This window comes from Bos indicus, chromosome 3 (assembly GCF_029378745.1).
Source record: "Bos indicus isolate NIAB-ARS_2022 breed Sahiwal x Tharparkar chromosome 3, NIAB-ARS_B.indTharparkar_mat_pri_1.0, whole genome shotgun sequence".
Classification (NCBI taxonomy): Eukaryota; Metazoa; Chordata; class Mammalia; order Artiodactyla; family Bovidae; genus Bos; species Bos indicus.
This window is the reverse complement of record NC_091762.1, coordinates 22,730,556-22,746,131: the sequence shown is the minus strand read 5'-3', so window position 1 is coordinate 22,746,131 and position 15,576 is coordinate 22,730,556. Positions and strand designations below refer to the sequence as shown.

General features: G+C 40.8%; 1 protein-coding gene across 5 annotated transcripts in view; it reads left to right on the top strand.

The window, feature by feature from the left end:
- Positions 1–15,576, top strand: part of CHD1L (chromodomain helicase DNA binding protein 1 like) — a 64,541-nt gene that overhangs the window by 46,390 nt on the left and 2,575 nt on the right. For 4 of the 5 annotated variants that reach the window (XM_019956680.2, XM_019956681.2, XM_019956685.2 and 1 more), the window contains 5 exons: positions 1,258–1,423; positions 5,621–5,769; positions 6,505–6,668; positions 7,218–7,414; positions 8,776–8,874. In XM_019956680.2, the coding sequence (XP_019812239.2) occupies positions 1,258–1,423; positions 5,621–5,769; positions 6,505–6,668; positions 7,218–7,414; positions 8,776–8,874 (775 nt within the window). Of the gene's footprint in view, positions 1–1,257; positions 1,424–5,620; positions 5,770–6,504; positions 6,669–7,217; positions 7,415–8,775; positions 8,875–11,019; positions 11,969–15,576 lie in introns of those variants that run through there. The other variant, XM_019956684.2, reaches the window with a different exon arrangement.

Sequence of the window (15,576 nt, the reverse complement as noted above, 5' to 3'; positions counted from 1 at the left end):
CAGTCCAACTCTCACATCCATACATGACCACAGGAAAAACCATAGCCTTGAGTAGACGGACCTTTGTTGGCAAAGTAATGTCTCTGCTTTTCAATATGCTATCTAGGTTGGACATAACTCTCCTTCCAAGGAGTAAGCAATGCGGGAGACCTGGGTTCAATTCCTGGGTTGGGAAGATCCCCTGGAGAAGGAAATGGCAACCCACTCTAGTATTCTTGCCTGGAGAATCCCAGAGGAGCCTGGCAGGCTACAGTTCATGGGATGGCAAGAGTTGGATACAACTTAGCGCTATGTTTTCGTTACCAACTGAACTACTGGGAAGCCAGTTGCCAAATTCAGTTGCTTTTTTGTATATATCAAGGTTAAAGATAAGTATATCTAGGTTTGTTCAATTCTTCCAGTGAGCTATCTAATTTTTTTCCAGTTGTTACAGAGTATTGTAAGATTTCCAAGTTATTCACAAAATAAACCAGCTAGAGATAGCTAACCCCAAAAGACAAGATGCAAATGAGCCAAAGTGTGAATGCAGCTTGGTTCAGAGCCTCAGAGTTAGCACTTAGGGAAGTACACAATTGAAAGGAGAAAACTACAGCTAGGAAAGATGATCCTAACTTTTTTAGGTGGTTCCTACAAGCCTAGGGAGAGGCTGAGGGTTCGTTAGAGAGCAGGTAAGAGAAGCAGGGTAGTGCAGTGTCCAGGGTAGGCATGTCCAGCAAGCAGCATTAGAATTGAGAAACGGCTCTCCCGTCCAGTGGTCAGGAGATGTTGCTGGTCTTTAGTGAAGATGGTTTCCACTGAGCACTGTGGTAGGAACAAAACTGCCAAAGGAAAGTCACTTAAGAAAGATGCTGTGTAGCCTTCTCATTCCAAGAAGTTTGGCAGTAGGAGGGGTAGGAGAGTAGCTAACAGGGTCTGTGATGTCTCACGTGACTGCTGGGGATGCCTGTGAAACTCTGTGAGAAGTGCTAAGATAATGCTGGAAGTGACTCTTATTCTTCAGAACAAAGATTGGAGGGTCAAATTTTCTGTTTATTGAGAATTGTCAAAGTTAGGCTCTGACTGTCATTTATCACCTCTCTGCTCATCCATCATCCAATTACAGAACAGCCTTGTTGGTGTCATCTGTCACAGGGAGGGAAGAAAGGCTGAGCATCAGGACAGGGATGCGCCTGGTGTCTAAGCCACTTTGCAAATCACTGGTGCCCAATGTTTGTTTTCATGAGGGCCAACTGGACTTTTTTGTTGTCTTCATTCAAGTTGAGCGAGATACTCAAATTTGGTTTGGATAAACTGCTGTCCTCGGAGGGGAGCACCATGCATGAAATAGACCTGAAGTCTATCCTGGGAGAAACAGAAGATGGCCACTGGGTCTCTGATGCCCTGCCTACAGCAGAAGAAGGAAGCAGAGAGCCAGAGGAAGGAAGTAAGTGGGGGGTGAGAACAGAGCTAATGTCATGGCCACCCCAAGCTAGAGCAGGAGATGGGTCCCCATTTCTATTTCTGAGGTATTTGGATTTCTGATTTGAAATGTTTTTTTTTTTCCCCCCACATGGTAGCTTTGTAAGGATGTTCCTTGATGTCTTAGGGTTATTTTGTAATGAATTTATTTGTCTGTACCAGTGGCAACACAAATTCAGTGTGGAATGGGGTGAGAGGTCTGCTAGTCTTCCTAGGCTTCTTGATTCGAGAGTACTTTATTCCATTCATGCAGAGAAGGGCAGTTTCTTTACCCGATGCTGCTTCCTTTTTTGAGTGGAGAGTAGGCCGGCATGACTTCTCGTTTTGTGATTCTTTTTCGTTTCCGCAGGACCCTGAGTTTCCATCACCTGCTTCATTCTTTCCCTTTGCCACCAAACTGTCAAGACACGACCTCCAGAAGCAATGCCTTCCCAAATTGCTACCTTCAAGTACTTTCTAGTCTCTTTCTGTCAGTTCCTTAGCAGTTGCTTCTCTGATTTTCCCAGTTGCAGACCTTTCCTCATTATTTTCCCACTTGGAATGTGTCCTCCTCATGGGGGACAAATTTGATCTGTGTATGATGTTGTTAGAACTCTGCTGCCTCTTTTCCATGCAGTCTCTGCCTGACTCCACTGTGGGCTTGGGAGCTAATTCAGCTCATTTGGGATGTTCATCTCTCTACCTTCCTGCAAATTGAGGTTTGTAGTACTCTCTGACTCCTAGCTTTTTAGAAGGTATGGGTTCAGGGTGGCTTTGTTGTCCTTGTTATTCCCTATGGTTTTTATAGGATGTTTGGAAGATGAGAATGTGGACAGCTGGCATTATTCTCTAAGACACTGCTCTTTAACTTTTCTCATTGTTTAGCTTTTACATTTTTGAATATTAGCATCCCATTTTTATTCTTCAAGAACCCTTTCTGATTCTCTGCTTGTTTTAATTGTGTCCTATTCTGTTTGCAGGGATAGAATATCCTCTCTGAACACTTTTATTATAGCTTTTTAAAAAAGTATTCCTCTACGCCCTGTGTTGTGTATTTGTCTTGTCCTTGTTGGTAGTTTCTCTGAAATATCTGGTGTGCCGTGGCTATCTGTTCATGTTTGCAGGTGAAATGCAGAGCTGATGGGCAGGTCTGGCCTGAGCAGGTATGTGGATTCCTTGGGCTTACTCCAGCATCACTGATTGGTGAGCTGGCCTTCTCACTGAAGGGGCCCTCCCAGATGTCTGTATTTGGAGTCTTTTCTCTGGGCAACTCCATTTTTCCGAAGACTAATCCTTTAATATCTTTCTGGAAGAGGTGAATAGGGTCTGGAGTAACCTGTTTGCTCAGATTGAGGAGACAACATGAATGAAGGTGTTCAGGGTGCTCCTGTTACTTCTTTTTTTTTTTTTAATTGGAGTATAGTTGCTTTACAATGTTGTGTTAGTTTCTGCTGTAGGATGAAGTGAATCAGCCATATATATACATATATCCCTTCTTTTTTAGATTTCCCTCCGATTTGGGTCACCACAGAGCACTGAGTTCCCTGTGTTATACAGTCAGTTTTCATTAGTTATCTAAATATTTTATATGTAGTGATGTATATATGTCAATCCCAATCCATCCCACCACCACCCCCTTACTCCTTGGTATCCATATGTTTTTCTGTCTCTGTTTCTGCTTTGCAAATAAAGATTATCTATGCCTTTTTCTAGATTCCACATACATGTGTTGTGTGTGCTCAGTCACAACCCCATGGATTATAGCCCGCCAGGCTCCTCTGTCCATGGAATTTTCCAGGCAAGAATAGTGGAGTGGATTGTTGTTTCCTTCTCCGGGGGATCTTCCTGACCAGGGATCAAACCTACGCCTTTTGTGTCTCCTGCCTTGGGAGGCGGATTGTTTACCACTGTGCTTCCTAGAAGCATATATGCATTAATGTGCGATACTTTTTTTTAGCTCCTGTTACTTGGTGTGCAGACTTTCTCTCAGTTATCCCTCCCTGCGATTCCTTGTCCATGGAAGTTCTGAGCTTTTGGAGGATTCAAAGGGTCTCTGCTCTCACAGTCATCCCTTGACCAGGCACCTGTGTCTTGCTTCCACTGTTCTTTTAGCTCTGTTATCCCTTGAGCCACTTACAATTTTCTAAAAAGTTGTTGAACTTTTTGTCCACTATCGTCTCATATATCTTTTTAAAATCCCTTTACTACCATGTAGGTTTTAGGTGGGAAGAGAAATAGATGTATGTGGTCCTATTTTTAAGTTGCATTTTGATTACATTAAGTACTGAAGCCTGCACTCATTTCTGCACTCATCTAGATTAATTTTAGCTTATTTTGCTAATGTTTAGTAGAACAAAGTAAAATTTCACTGTTTTCCAGAAAGATAATTATATTTTTCAGTCAGTCCAACTGCCAAAAAAAATTATATATATTTTTTCAGGCAGTCCAGCTGCCGCAAGGATTTCCCAGTTGTATTAAAATTTGGAGTTCTGTCTTTGATCAGTGGGTACAGGTCCAGTCTGTGGTAGGTGGTTCCATTGGCAGGATGAGTGTCCATACCTATGGTCGCCAACCTTCTCTTGGCTGCAGAGTGAAGACAGAGCATGGTTAAAAGAGAAATGAATATGAAAGACTCATAACTGCAGCATCCCCTATGAAAGGGGGCTGTAGGAAAAAAAAGCAGGATAGCTTTTATCTTGAATGGCAGGATCTTTTTTTAAAGCATGTTTGTAAGTTGAGAATCACATGCAGCTACATATGTGATCATATTTGCCTCTTCTTGGCTCTTTTTTCCTCACTTGTTGATAGAGCACCTCATTGAAAGCCCCCTGCTGACTTAATTAGCAAATGCCAATTAGAATTACAGCTGGTTGGATTTGGGTACAAGTGTGAAGCAGTTGATCTCTTGAGAATGAAAATGTTTTGCTTTCGTACTCTCTAGAGAAAAACATACTTATATTCATAGCTGATTTTATAATGCTGTGAAAATACATTCTTTGGTAACGTGCTATTAAATATGCTTCAATTTAGAATCGTTGTCTTACCTCTCTTAGTTACTAGACTTGGCTTGTTATGACTTCTTTCTATCATGTGATTCATGGTCTTGGCAAATTACCCAACCTCTTTGAGTCTCTGTGTCCTCATCTGTAAAGTGGTGCTAGTAGTGTGTACCTTACCCTTTTACACAGTTGCAAAAGTCAGATGTGATTATAAATGTGAAGGTGCTCTGACAGCATAAACTGCTATTCAAGTTCAGACTATCACCATTTGTGTTATTACTGTAGTTACTGTTTGCTGGCCTGTTATCTTTCCATCCTTCTATAGACACAGTTGTATACTGAAAAGAGCACATTGGCAGCAGACTCAGAAAATCCTGCTTTCTTCACTTATTAGCAATTTGAACTGGGGAGGCGCTTAATAACTCAGGAGTTTTATAATTTTATTTATTTTTGGTTGTGCTGGGTCTTCATTGCTGAACAGGCTTTTCTCCAGTTGTGGCAAGTGAGGGCTACTCTCTAATTCTGGACTAAGGATCAAAGCTGTGTCTCCTGCCTTGGCAGGTGGATTCTTTACCATCTGGGAGCCCCCAGGGAAGCCCTCAATTTTCTCTTTTTCTTAAGTGGGGTTAATTATACCAAGACTGTGGTGAAGCTCATGAAGATGCTTCATGAGCTCTACAAAGAAAGTTGTAAATCTAAGGGATTATTTTTGTGATTATTTCCTCATAGATTTTCTACTTGATCCTTGTAATATTACAGAAAAGGGGGAAGAGCTGAGTGTTAAAAGTCTGTTTGTAATTAAAAAAAAATATGCTGTTGGTTACCTTTATTTAGGAGATCTTAATGTCACTGAGATTTGTGCTGGGGAATAGTGTGGGATGAATGAGTGATGAGTGATCCAGGACTTGGCAGGCATCAAACTGAGACTTATGGGCCACCTGAAGATAGACCAAAAGGGCTTTAGCCATGCTCACTCCTTTAAAAAGTAAATATATGAAATCCCCAGGTGGATCCCAAACCCGTCAGCATTAGTGGGATGGGAATTCCAGTACCTTCATCACAAGCTATTCTTGGCCCATTTAGAATACAGGCCATTTTCTTGTTCACCCTCCTTATTGCTTTGACTAGAATCAATCCAGTTTTCTTTAGTATCTAACATTTCTCTCTGTGTTTTATGTTTTTAGAAAACCACATGTACTTATTTGAAGGTAAAGATTATTCTAAGGAGCCTAGTAAAGAAGACAGAGAATCATTTGAGCAACTGGTGAATCTTCAGAAAACCCTTTTGGAGAAGACTAGTCAAGAGGGCCGGTTACTCCGAAATAAAGGCAGTGTAAGAACTGTTAATTTATGTGAGGATAAATTCTTCCAAAGTTTCAATAAAAATGAACAGAAAGTGATGCTGAGAATGATTTGTTAAGAAATAAGAATGTATCTATTTGTTGAAAAAAAGTATAAGAAGATGGCATAAAAATAATAACAAGGAAGTTATATTTTACCATTTATTGTGGGTGATAGTAAGCCACTCTTGAAGGGATCACTGTCTTACATCAAAATACCATACCCTGCTGCTGACAGTCATGACCTATGTCATTAAGGATGGATAGCAATCATAAACGATGTCTGTAATGTCCATAGCATTTGGCAGTTAGTCTGTATACATTAAATGCTAGTTATTGTTAAGGTGATCATGATGTTGGAATATTGTGTTTAAGACTGAAAGATAAAATACATTAAGGAATATTTCCATTAAAATGAGTTAAACCTAAAACAGCATCCTTTCAATTAAAAAACAAGTTATTTTCTCAAGTACCTTATTCCTAATGAAATTAATCAAAATGACATATTGCTATACTGACGTGCCAGTGCTTTGGTTGAGTTTAGAGCATAGTATCCTGGTTACCATGCCTACCAGATGTGTAAACTGAAGTATCTTGCCAGCACTTCTCAACCACCCATGGTGAAATACTGTGAAATATTGAGCTCATTGCTCAGTGTGATGAATGAGACTCATGAAGGAACAGGTAGACCCCAGTTCCCCTGGTTATAGAGCTTGTTCTTCCTATAGGTTCCCATCCCAGGCCTTGTGGAGGGGTCCACCAAAAGGAAGCGGATTCTGAGCCCAGAAGAACTGGAGGACAGAAGGAAGAGAAGACAAGAAGCAGCAGCCAAGAGAAAGAGACTGTTAGAGGAGAAGAGGAAGAAGAAGGAAGAAGCAGAACATAAGAAAAAGTACGTGTGTGTTATTTGATGGTGTTATTAACAAAGCTGAAGGTCGCCGTTGGTAAAGGGATCACTACTGCATAGTGAGCCCACAGTCAAACATCACTTTACAACTGCAGAAAGTGTCTGTAATGCTGGTAGTTCCCACTGGTAATAGAATACTTTTATAAAGATTAAACTTTCACCTTAGCAGTCCATCTACTTAAGAGAACAGTCCCGAGTGCCTCAGGCAGAGAAGATGCATTCAGCTGAAGCGAGAACATTTTAGGACTTGATTGCAGCTATCTGACAAGAGTAGTTTACTTGAACAGTCCCGTTTAGTCACATGTTCTTAAAAACAGTGACATCTGGTGGCTGCTCATTTTTGAAGTGTAGTCAGGAGGCAGTTAGGCTAATCAGTAAGGCTTCTTGTTTATTTACAAACAGGCAGAAGGACAGGGTGAGTTTCTAATTGCATCTCCACTTGCCACTCACCGTTTATGAATCACAGCCCAGGATGTGCTTTGAGGGAACTAGTGATAGGCCCAGTTAATTCCTCTCCCCTCTGGTTTCTCGAAGGATGGCCTGGTGGGAGTCCAACAATTACCAGTCCTTCTGCCTGCCTTCTGAGGAGAGCGAACCAGAGGACGGCGAAGATGAGAGCTCTGCCCAACTGGAATATGAGGACCCAGACTCAACCTCCATCAGATATGTAAGCGGTGACGTCACCCACCCCCAGGCTGGGGCGGAGGATGCTGTCATTGTGCACTGCGTAGGTAGGTAGACATGGTGGGGCCTCAATCCTTAAGGTGCCAAGAACTGGGGAAGACAAGGCAGAGCCCTGTCTTAGGGGAGATTAATGGGCTTAGGGCAGCCTTGTGTGGTCAAAAAGAGTGTGAACTTTAGAACCAGGAGACTAGGGTGCTCAACCAGGTAAAGAAGAAAGGTAAGAGTCAAATCCAACTTCTTCAGGCCTCAATTCTCTTATATGTGTAATGGGATAATATCTGCTTTGTTCCCTGCACAAACTTTTTAAGAGAGTACACAGAGGCTACATCTATAAGCCAAATAAATGGTTTGAGAAAAAACAAAACTCCAAACATAGTCTCCCTCATGACCTTTGCACTTTTTTCCCCCAGGGAAGTTCCTCTTCCTAGAATGCTCCTTCCCCACTTAGCAACATCAAGCATTGTCCAGATGTCTACATCTCAAAGAGAGGTCTCCCCTGACTTCCCACACCCCATACTCACCCCTGTTTTTCTCTGTTTACTTTCTTACCTTATTTTACTTGATGACACATCACCACGTGACATATTATGTATGTATTTGCTTGTTTGTTTCATTGAGTGAACAAACAATGAAACAAGCAGATATATACATAATATATCATGTGGTGTTTCATTGAACTGGGCTTCCCTGATGGCCCAGACTGTAAAGAATCTGCCTGGAATGCGGGAGACTTGGGTTCAATCCCTGGGTCAGGAAGATCCCCTGGAGTAGGAAATGGCCACCTATTCTAGTATTCTTGCCTGAAGAATTCCATGGACAGAGGATTCTGATAGGCTACAGTCCAAGAGACTGCAAAGAGTTGGACACTTCTGTTTTCACACTTTCATGGGAGCAGAGATTTCCCCCCTCCCCCCACTGGTGTAACCCTAGAGCATAAAAGAGTTCTTGACGTGTAATACTGACAAATATTTATAGTATGATCGAATGAATGACTGAATACAGAGTATTAACCAGCTGTATTAGTACCAGCTTGAATAAGTCATTTAACCTTTCCCCTTTCTTACCTATGAAATGGGAGTTGTAAGCTGTTGTATTATCAATGCTTCAACTCTTTCTGGTTTTACATCTACTCTACATCCTTCCTTAGCCATCTTCCAGGAATTACAGAAGGACTACAGAGCTTCTGCTCTTTGAGAACACTGATTCTTTTGATGCTTTTCTGTTATGATGGCCAGGTATATTCCAGAAAACCTAAACATACTTGACAAGTCCAGTGTGTAATATGCTTGGAGGTTAGATAGTTGTTTCTGCCCTTTGAAAAATCAAGTATACTTGGCATACCATTTTTTTTAAATTGTGGACTGGATTTTGCCTCCTATAGAAGAAAATCTTCTCTTTCTCCTATCAGATGACTCTGGCCGCTGGGGCAGAGGTGGTTTATTCACAGCTCTGGAAACAAGATCTGCTGAGCCAAGAAAAAGATATGAGTTGGCTGGAAAAATGAAAGGTAAGGAGCAAAGCAGAGAGAAGGGTTAAGGATGGAATAAGAGGGAGAGGACATTAGGTGGGTTAAAAAACACTAGATGAGGAGTCAGAAGAGCTAGTTGGAGTCTGAATTCTGCCATTAGTTAAAGCTAGTTGATACGTGACTTTAAGGCAATCCCTTCCCCCTCCCTGTACCTGCCTTCTCATTTGTAATTTGAAAATAATACTTTTTCCATCTACCTCCTGGGACTATAATGAGGATAATGAATGTGTAAGTATTTTGATAAATGTCAATCCCTGCATGCATGTTGAAGTATTGGCTTGAAGTTCATTTCATTGTTTACCCAGTTCACTCTATCTTCTTGAGGGAATTTCTCCTGGAAATGTCAGACACCTGTGGGAGAGAAATCAGACATACCATTGAAGGGCTAACAGGAGCTGGGTGCTGAGAGGAAGGAGGTTGTATTATGAAGTTAGCACAGACTAGGGTGTAACACTCCCCGGAGACGGAAGCAGAGCTGTCTGGGGAAACTTGAAGGCTGAATGGTGTTCCCTCGGCAGAGAGAAGGGGCCAGGCACCTCGTTTTATGTGTGGCAATCACGAAGTGGCAAGAGGAGTAAAATGATTATTGTGATTATTTCCTGTGGAATTGAGAGGTTAAAGGATCTTGTCCAATAGAGAAGAGCTCTTCAGATTTCTTGGAGATTGGTTTTTCTGCTCACTTCTCTAACGTAGAAAGGGATGCAAGGACTTAGAGTGAATAGTCTTTCTACTGAAACACATTACAGGGTTTAATATGTGTTGCCATGATTAACCCAATCTAGATACTGACTGGGCAGTTTGAAAAGGAGAGAATTCAGGGGAGGCTGGAGCCAGATACAGACTGAGGAGTCTCCATTTGGATCCTTGTTTAAAACCCTGAAGGAGAGAGGATGGAGAAATGGGAGGGCAGAGAACACACCTCCATTTAGGAGAAGGAAGAAGGAATTGTCAGAAAAATAAGAGAACCTTGACAGTGTAGTGCTTTGGGGTACAAGGGAGGAGAAGTGTCAAGAAGTGGTCTGCAGTGTCAGACACTGAAGTGAGGATGAGCACTGGGAAAAGCCCACTAGATTTGCCCCCCAAGGGCAGTCACATCACCCTGGAGCATTTTGAAGAAAGTGTGAAAAGTAAAACCTGGTGGCACAGAGTAAGGTGTAAATGGTCAGTAAGGAATCAGAGATGGGAGTGTGCATTCTTTTCTGAGGGAGAACTGGAATAGTGTAGAGCAGGGTAGATGAAATGTGGGCTTGAAGGAAGTCGTGAAAGTTATCTTGGGCCTGGAAGGATGGGTTGAGATTAAATAGGTGGAGAGAAAGGGTAGGAGAGTCCATAACCATATCTCATTCTTCTTGGTATCTCCTGTAACCCCACCAGTCCCAGTATGGGGTATTGAATGACCCAGGTAGTTACAGTGAATGTTTTAGGGGAATGGTGTGTAGGCCGGACAGAGTGGAGTAGAAAGTTTAGGCTGAGGAATAAAGTTAGGTTTTAAAGAAGAGAGGTTTGGGCCACATTATAGAAGACTGCACATGACTAATGACTTGTCCAGGGAGATGGCATTCTAAGGCAGGACCTTATCCAATGTCTAGACATGGGAGATTTGGGTAGAAGAATGACATAGCAGAGCAAATACTGGGTTAGCCAAAAAGTTTGTTCAGGTTTTTCTATACCATCATATGGAAAAACCTGAACAAACTTTTTGGCCAGCCCAGTATTTTAGAATGACTTAAAAAGATTGGGGTATGCAGGATGGATTGAGAGGACAAAAGGTTCAAACTGAAATATTCGAGGCCTAGAATTAAAACATTTCTCTAGAGAATTTGATTTGGATGAGATAGGAAAATATACAAATACAAATATGTATAGTAGAATACAGTATTTGAATAATTTAAAACAAACATCAGACTCTTCTAAAAGGAATTTTAAGTTCATAGTGACCCACCCCCTCCCAGCCCAGATACTTCTGGGTTTTTCATTCACTCTCCAGTGCCTGCAGGAATACTTCATAGGCAGTGTTTGAGGAGCATTGAAGTAGAAAAGCATAAAAATTCAAGAGTGAAGGGGGTGACATGGTACCGAAAGACATTCCTCTTTTTAATCCCTCTTTTTTACCCCATGGATTAGACATCCCCACCTGAACAAAAGTGCCTTGGTGGGTCTTTTAGAAGACCCAAGAGGAGTCTCACCCACCACTGTAACTGGTAAGACAGAGGTAAATCTCCATTACAGGCAAGAACCAGCAGAGTGTGAAACTGCCTAGACCCCTCTCACTGCAGTAGGGCAAAAAACAGGTGAGTGTTGCCCTTGCAGGTACTCACACATGGAACTTGCCTAAGTCCATCCTTCCTGAAGGGAGATCTGGCACATCATTGGAGAAAAGAGAAAAATATAAGTTTGTTTGCAGCATAGGTGGTAAGGGAAACTTTCCCAACCCCAACCCTGGCCCACCAAGGAAAACACTGCAAAGGGCTGATTTTTCTGGCAGCTACCATCACAAGGTGGAATGCAGCTGGAAAAACCTGTTTCTCTCTGCCAGCATCTGGAGTACTAAGGTGGTAGCTCCCCATCCTGGGCGGAGGAAGGGTATTGGGAAAGAGGCAGATATGAATTTCAAATGGTGTCAAAGGCATGTGAAGGATATTGGGAAAGAGGCAGATACGAATTTCAAATGGTGTCAAAGGCACGTGCTCAGTAGAAAGTTCATGCACAAGTAACTGAAAATTTCCCTGCAGGTGTGTGGTAGTCCCAACACACTAAGTGTTAAACCCACACTTTCCCTCGGCTCTGCTGCCGGCTCCCTGGTGTATCCATGAAAGTGAACTCTGGTAGACCAGGATCCTACTCAAAACAGGTCATGTTGGCAGGCAAGGAAGAAACCACAGACTTGAGCTATAGCTCCACCTTCTGGGAAAAAAGGTACCCAGCCAGCCTGATGAATTGTAAAAGTCAGAGAATACACAAAAGCTTAAAAATTTGGCCACAAGACAGAGCAAGAAGAGTGGAGCACAAACATACAGGAAAAACTGAGATAATACCAATACTAAATAATGTAATACCCTGTCTGCTGCTGAAGGTAATGAGCACTGAGTTAAGGAGATATCTGCTACTTCAAATGCAAAAGCACCAGTGCATAAGTACCAGGAATATGAAATCAGGAAATATGGCATCACAGAAAGAAGATGACAGTTCTCCAGCAGCCATGCTCAAAGGCACAGAATATTGTGATCTAACTGACAAAGAATTCAGAATAGCAGTTATGAAGAAACTCAGTGAATTACAAAAAGACTCGGAAAGGCAACTCAATAAAATCAGGAATAAAATATGTTAACATAGTGACTTCTTTTCAAAGAGATTGAAATTTTAAAAACCCAAACAAATTGTAGAGCCGAAGAAGTCAGTGGATGAGATGAAGAATGCAGTAGAGAACAAGGTAGGCTTCTCAGGTAGTGCAGTGGTAAAGAATCCACCTGCTGGTGCAGAAGATGCAAGAGACGTGGGTTCAGTCCCTGGGTTGGGAAGATTCTCTGGAGTAGGAAACGGCAATCCATTCTAGTATTCTTGCCTGGAAAATCCCATGGACAGAGGAGCCTGGTGGGCTAAAGTCCATGGGGTCACAAAGAGTCGGACATGACTGAGCATGCATGCGTAGCAGGGGAAACCATGTGGAAGAAAGAATAAGTGATTTGTGGGAGATAGGAATTTTGAAATAACAAATTTAAAGAGTGAAGTAAGCCTGTGTAAGCTATGAGACTGAATCAAAAAAACACAAATCAGAATAATTAGGCTTCTAGAAGGAGAAGGGGAAAACGAGTTTAAGAAATAGTAGCTGAGAACTTTCCCAACCTGGGGAAAGACAAAACATACATGTTCATGAAGCTAATAGGTCACCCTGCTATTGCAATGCTAAAAGACCTTCTTCAAGACTTTGAATGATAAAAAATCTTAAAGGAAGCTAGGGAAAAAAAGAATATAATGTACAAAGGAACCCGTATTTGATTATCAGCAGATTTCTTAGTAGAAACAGGTCCTGAGAGTAGAATAACATATTTGAAGTGTTGAAAGATCAAAATTGCCAACCAAGAATACTTTATACAGCAAAGTTATCTTTCAGCTATGAAGGAGAAATAAAGGCTTTCCCAGCAAACAAAAGCTGAGGGAGTTCACCACCACTAGACTTGCCTTGCAAGAAATGCTGAAAGGAGTTCTTCAAGCCAAAATGAAAAGGCACTAATCACTGATACGAGCACATGTCAAAGTATACAACACACTAGTAAAATATGTACAGTAAGGTTTAGAAAACCAACTTGGTATTAAGATGGTGTGTGAACCACTCAACTATAATATAAAGCTTAAAGGAAAACAGTAAAAGTAACTACAGCTACTATAAATTACTAATGAATACACAACATACAAAGAGGTAAATTGTGACATGCGTAATATAAAAGGGAGGAGTGAAAGGGTGGAGCTTTTATAGGCAATTGGATATAAGTTGCTGTCCTCCTAAAATACACTGTTCTATCTATAAAATGTTTCATGTAAAGCCCCATAGTAACCACAAAGTAAAAACCTAGATCAGATCCACAAAAGACAAAAGGGAACCAGAGCATACCACTGTAGAAAAGAATCAGTTTACAAAGGTAAGCAGAAACAGAGGGAAAAAGAAACGGGAATTACAAAACAACTGGAATGCACACAGTGGGATTAGTAAGTCCTTATATATAATTACTTTAAATGTAAATTGATTGAATTCATCAGTCAAAAGGCACAGAGTGTCTAGATGGATAAAAAACAAGACCCAATTATATATCTCAAAGTGAACGGATGGAAAAACATATTCCATGCAAGTAGAAACCAAAAGAAAGCAGAAGTAGTTATATTTGTATTACACAAAATAGACTCGAAGCCAAAAATGGTAATAAGACAAAGAAGGTTACTATATAATGATAAAGGGATCAATTCATCAAGAAGTTGTAACAACTGTAAATATATGTGCACCCAACATTGGTGCACCTAAATATATTAAGCAAATATTACTACATATGAGGGGAGAAGTAGACAATACAATAATAATAGGGGACTTCAGTACCCCACTGTCAGCAATACATAAATCATCCAGACAGAAAACGAACAAGGAAATGATGGCTTGAACCAAACAGCAGACCAAAGGGACCTAACAAGTATCTATAGGACATTCTATCCAACAACAGCAGAATATAAATTCTTCTAAATACACATGGAACATTTTCAAGAATAGATCATACGATAGGGCAAAAAACAGGTCTTAGCAAAATAAGGTAATTGAAATCATACTAAGTTATCTTTTCTGCTCACAATGGTGTGAAACTAGAAATAAAATGAGGAAAACTGGAAAATCTGTAAGATGTGGAAACCAAATAGTGTACTCCTGAACAGTGGGTCAAAGAATAAACCGAAAGGGAAAGCAAAGAATATCTCAAAAAAAAATATGGAAACACAACATCCCAAAACCTATGGGGCCCTGCAAAAACAGTTCTAAGAGGGAGGCTTACAGCAATAAATGCCAGTATTAAGAAATTAGAAAGATCATAGCCCTCAAGAAGATAGAAAAGAGGAACAAATTAAGCCCAAAGCCAGCAGAAGGAAGGAAATCAAGTTCAGAGGAGAAATAAATGAAGTAGAGACAGAAAAAACAATAGAAAAGATTAATGGAACTAAGAGGTTTTCAAAAAGATAGACAAAATTGATAAATCTTTAGTGAGAATAAAAAAGAGAAGACCCAAATAAAACCAGAAAAGAAATTATAACTGACCCTACAGAAATACATAGAATCATAAGAGATTATTATGGATAATTGTACACCAACAAACTAGATAACCTGGAAGAAGTGGATAAGTTTATAGAATCTGCAAACTGTCAAGACTGAGCCAGTAAGAACTAGAGAATCTGAACAGACCAGTGATGAGCAAAGAGATTGACTCAGTAATTAAAAACTTCCCAACACAGGAAACTTTAGGACCAGATGGTTTCACTGGCAGATTCTACCAAACATTTCAAGAAGAATTAACGCCAGTCCTTCTCAAACTCTTCCAAAAAATTGAAGAGGTGGGAACTTTTCCAAACTCATTCTATGAGGCCAGTTTCACCCTGGTATCAAAGCCAGATGACACTACAAGAAAACAAAACTATAGACCAATATCTTTGATAACTTCAATGCAAAAATTCTCAACAAAATATTAGCAGACCTAATTCAGTTACTTATTAAAAGGATTACACACATGACCAAGTAGGAATTATCCCAGGGATGTAGGGATAGTTCAACATACACAAATCAATAAATGTTATATATCACATTAATAGAATGAAAGATAAAAATGATCCTCTCAATAGATGTAGAGACAGCATCTGACAGTACAATTTCGTGATGACATACCCTCTGCAGATTGGTAATGGAAGGAACATACCTCAGTATGTTTTTTGTTTCGTTGTTCAGTTGCTAAGTCATGTCCTGGGGCCCACCAGGCTCCTCTTCCATGAGATTCTCCAGGCAAGAATACTGGAGTGGGTTGCCATTTCCTTCTCTAGGGGATCTTCCTGACCCAGGGATCAAACCCCAGTCTCCTGTGCATCTTCTGCATTGCAGGCAGATTCTTTTACCACTGAGCCAAAAGCTATATACAACAAGCCCACAGCATGCATTATATT